The sequence below is a fragment of the Physella acuta genome, unplaced genomic scaffold (assembly GCF_028476545.2).
Source record: "Physella acuta isolate Inbredline_101_S28 unplaced genomic scaffold, ASM2847654v3 ptg000812l, whole genome shotgun sequence".
NCBI classification, from domain to species: Eukaryota; Metazoa; Mollusca; class Gastropoda; family Physidae; genus Physella; species Physella acuta.
In genome coordinates this window covers 23,126-27,500 of record NW_026732330.1, presented here as the reverse complement: position 1 = coordinate 27,500, position 4,375 = coordinate 23,126, and the positions used below count along the sequence as shown (strand labels likewise).

The window sequence follows — 4,375 nt, the reverse complement described above, 5'->3', positions numbered from 1 at the left end:
TTTGTGAGGTCAAAATAAAAATTATTTTATAGCACTATTTAGTATTTGAGTGAAATATTTTAAATTCCAACTTTATTATAAACATATACTAGAAGAATAATTTTAAAAACTCGAATTACTTAAAAAGAACTTGCAGCAAATTAAAGCCTGTTTTGTGTGACAGTATGAGAACTGTGTTTGCTTCGTTCAATTGATTCTGAGTATCTTGCATTGGACAATAAATAGATGTCAGATTTATAAAATATACCTTGCATTAAAAAACAACTTTACTTAAAATTCTGGAGAGCTAAAAAAATGAATATGATCTCAATACTTATTTTTAATCTGAAAAGCTAAGTTAATATAATTTCAAAACTAGAAGGTTCAATATTTGTATACACATATATAATGACTGTGATTTAAACCAGCAGAAAGTCAGTTACAAAATAAAGATAAATAAATGTCAACAAACTGCAAATGCCCAGTTGCATATGGGCTGTGGTTAATCAAGCATAATTACACTGCTGCTCGGGATATTTCTTGACTATCCCTAGCTTTCTTGGCATCATCTTCATTGTACCTATTACAGTTATACCAAGAGGATCCATGGGGTTCCCAGGGTCCAAGACAAACCCAGCAGAAATCTGCCCTACAGTTCTGATTTTTACAGACCATGTGGTTACAGCCGCCATCTTTCTCCATCGTAACGTGACATTGTGGGCATTCCTTTGTGTTTGCCGCTATCCAATTTGATGTTTCACTATCATCATCACATTTTTAATCCATTGTTTTAGCCACTTGCAACGCACAGGATCATGCCAGTTTTCTCCGCACGAAAAACAAAAGGTATGGCTACATACACAGGTCACCGGCTTTGCATCATGGTGGGCCACCTTGACTGCATGTCCGCAGTCCGGGGCTGGACACCATCTCAATAACCTGTTACACTCTACAAAACCATTTGTTATTATTTGTTGATATTTCAATTTAACTTTTTGGTCTTTTAGTAACTCCATTACACTTTTGTCATCTACAAGAACATCACAGCCATAGGCAGCACAAGAAATGGTTTGTCCCATACCTTCATCCATTATTTTTGATGTGAGGTACTCAGCCCAACAATTGGCACAAAAACGATGACCACATTCAAGACCCTTCATATCATCCAATGCCTTAGAAAAGTAGCATATTTCGCAAAGAACGTTGTCTTCTTGAACACTGTTTCGCACTTGACGCTTAGCACCCTTCCCCATATCACGCCGATGAGGACTAACAACATGAGCTTCAGAAAATAACTTGTCTTGATCACCATCATAATATCTTTCCATTTTATTTTTTTTTTTTTTTTTTTTTTTTGCCGTCTGGCGTTTAATAGATTTCCTCACTTGCTGTCTACCCTGTTCGCGCAGGGAGGCAGCAAGAGTAGGTTGCATGATTATATACATACATGAAATATTATACATATTTAAAACAATTTAATCCTTCCTTGTGTTATTTTTCTGTTTTCTTGATTCACTTCTGGTTTCGTATTTTCCATGTTTTCCTGTTTTCATTGATTCGCTTGTTTTTACTTCCGGTTTCTTAGTTCCTTTTTAAAATGACATAAAGTACATGAAAAAACATGATCGCTTCTCCGTTTTTGGCCGTGCTTCTTGTGATTAATACACTCTTGGTTTGATAGTGGTTGATTCTTATTTGGTAGTTGTACTTGGTGAGAGTGAGTTTGGTGTCTTGTCGTTGATGGTGGAGTTGGTCGAATGGTGTAGAACTTGGAGAGGGTGGTTGAGGTAGTGTCCTTGCGTTAAGATGAGGTATGATGCGCTTGGTGGAAGGGCAAGTTTCGTTGGTAGTAGAGTTGTTCGATGACGTGAAGCTTGGAGAGAATAGTTGAGTTGAGGGGGTTCTTGTGTTGAGAGATCTTTCGAAGTGAGTTGCTTTGAAATATTGTTCATTGTGGTTTTGAAGAGGAGTAAAGTTGTGACGTAGTTAAGTAATTGAGTTGGGCGAGGTGACGTTGAAGAGTGAAGTTTTGCTGATGTTGCTGAGTCGAGGATTTTGAGCTTGGTGAAGTAGTTGAAGCGGTCGTTGGCGAGATTTGCGTAAGTTAGAGTAGTAGATTTGACCGCTCTCGGCCCCGGCAGCCAGCCCTAAAAAGGGCTGACCAACCAAATGGCTAAGAACCATGTAGATCCATAACAGATACTACACTTTGATCTTAGCCAAAAGGCCGAGAAGCCTTTCCATTAAATAATTTTTTTTTTTTTTTTTTCTTTTTCGTCTGGCGTTTAATATTGTTCCTTCCACATGTGGATAGGTTGCATGTTAAAACAATTACAATGTAATACATGGTATTGCATTAAAAAAGATTTACAATGTCTTAATATCCCTTCTGATTTCTTTGTTCCATGTTTCTTTGATTTCTTTGTTCCGATTTCTTGGTTCCATTTGTTTCTTTTGATTTCTTGATTTTGTTTCCGGTTTGCTATGACATAAAGTACAGGACAATACAACATGATCGCTTCTCTGTTTTTGGCCGTGCTTCTTGTGATTAATACAGTCTTGGTTGGGTAGTGGTAGATTCTTAGTTGGTAGTTGTAGTTTGAGAATGTCAATGGGAGATAATCTGTTGTTGAAAGGGCGAGCTTGTGTCTTGTCGTTGATCGAATGTTGTAGAACTTGGCAAAGGTTGACGAGAGTTTATGGATGATTACACGTGAGATGTTTTGAGTATTTGATCGTTGAGGGATGACGAGATGACTTGGTACTGGATGTCGTTAATGGAGAGGAGCTTGAAGTGGGCGAGATGACGTAGAGGAATGATTAGTTTTCGTGGTATTGCTAAGTCGAGGCTTTGAGCTTGGTCTAGTAGTTGAAGTGGGTAGAGTGAAGGTGTTGATGATTGTTTGTTTGGGGCAGGGGTCGGCAACCTGCGGCTCGTGAGCCGCATGCGGCTCTTTTGATATCAAGATGCGGCTCTCCAGCTCCTTGCCCAAATACTAATAATCTTAATAAAAAATAAAATATTTGAAATAAAAAAAAATGTTAGTGGCTCTTTAAAACCAGGGAAATTTGTAAAATTGTAACTTTTGGCTCTTCCGCTTTAAAAGGTTGCCGACCCCTGGTTTGGGGTGAGTTGAGTTGGTATTGGATATATGGTTAGTTCGTTTGCTGGTATTTGACGGACCCTCCCACCTAAGATGTCTCCTATGTGGGTGTCGCCAAATTAGTGGCAAAGTAGTTAGTAGCGATGTGTTTGCGTGGTTGATAGGTTGATTGGCTGGCGATCGTGACGGACCTCGCACCTAAGATTCCTCCTAGGTGGGTGTCGTCAGAGTGGTAGTGAGTTTGTTGGGAGCGAGGTAGTTGTGTTTGACGTAGTAGATGAGTTCGATTTGTTAGCGATTGTGACAGACCTCCCACCTAAGATTTCTCCTAGATGGGTGTCGTCAGGCTGAAAAATAGAAAATTGAAAGTTAGCCACTCGTACATTTGAAGCCACCCAATACAAGTACTGGGTGACTCATCTCGAGGGCATGTGCGTTCGAGGGATATGTGGGAGCAACCCCACAGCGGTCGTTGGCGAGATTTGCGTGAGTTAGAGGAGTAGATTTGACCGCTCTCGGCCCCGGCCGCCAGCCCTATAAAGGGCTGACCAACCAAATGGCTAAGAACCATGTAGATCCATAACAGATACTACACTTTGATCTTAGCCAAAAGGCCGAGAAGCCTTTCCATTAAATATATATATATATATATATATATATATATATATTTTTTTTTTTTTTTTTTTTAATACTTTTATTTGCAATTAAAACAAGTACATCAACATCAAATTTTTTAACATAATTTTGAACACCAAATGAAAACGAAAGGTTTTGCAAATGTACATAATGAATGTTTACATGATGTCATGTATTTGATTATAAAAAAAAAATTGCAAAGGATGACAGTAAAAGGGGTGAAGGTCAAATGAAAGTGTCAGAAGTCTGGGTGGGGAGAGGAAAGGAAATTTTTCAGAGAGGGTCAATGGGACAGTGAAGCATTTTCTATGTAGGGAAACAACTTAAGTTGACTAGTTGAAAGGGTGTTGTAGTGGTAGCATTGAGTTTTCAATTTTTTTTTTTTTTTTTTTTTTTTTTTTTTTTTTTTTTTTTTTTTTTTTTTTTTTTGCCTCAGACACGTAATTTATAGCGTCAGTTGTGTGTTCGCTTTAGTATTACAGTTTTCATCATCGGCTTGTGAGGACTGATACAGATTTACAATAGTAATATTTCTTTCTTACTTGTAGCCTGCTTTCATTCATTTAAGATGGTTTACTTATACATAGATCTAATACAAAACGTCTAAATATAAAGAAAAAATTAAAATTAAAAACCAACCTGAAACTGAATATGCA

At 37.8% G+C, this 4,375-nt stretch overlaps 1 protein-coding gene and 2 pseudogenes across 1 annotated transcript in view; all 3 read right to left on the bottom strand.

Moving 5' to 3' along the window:
- Positions 1-1,307, bottom strand: part of LOC131951427 (E3 ubiquitin-protein ligase arih1-like) — a 1,580-nt gene extending 273 nt beyond the window's left edge. The window contains 2 exon segments of the mRNA XM_059313835.1: positions 1-758; positions 761-1,307. The exon segment at positions 1-758 is cut by the window's left edge and continues 273 nt beyond it. Of these exon segments, the coding sequence (XP_059169818.1) occupies positions 496-758; positions 761-1,307 (810 nt within the window). The 3' untranslated portion in view covers positions 1-495.
- A 743-nt stretch (positions 1,308-2,050) lies between these two features.
- Positions 2,051-2,218, bottom strand: LOC131951429 (uncharacterized; annotated as a pseudogene).
- Positions 2,219-3,622: 1,404 nt separating this feature from the next.
- On the bottom strand, positions 3,623-3,709 carry LOC131951430 (uncharacterized; annotated as a pseudogene).
- Positions 3,710-4,375: the final 666 nt, after the last annotated feature.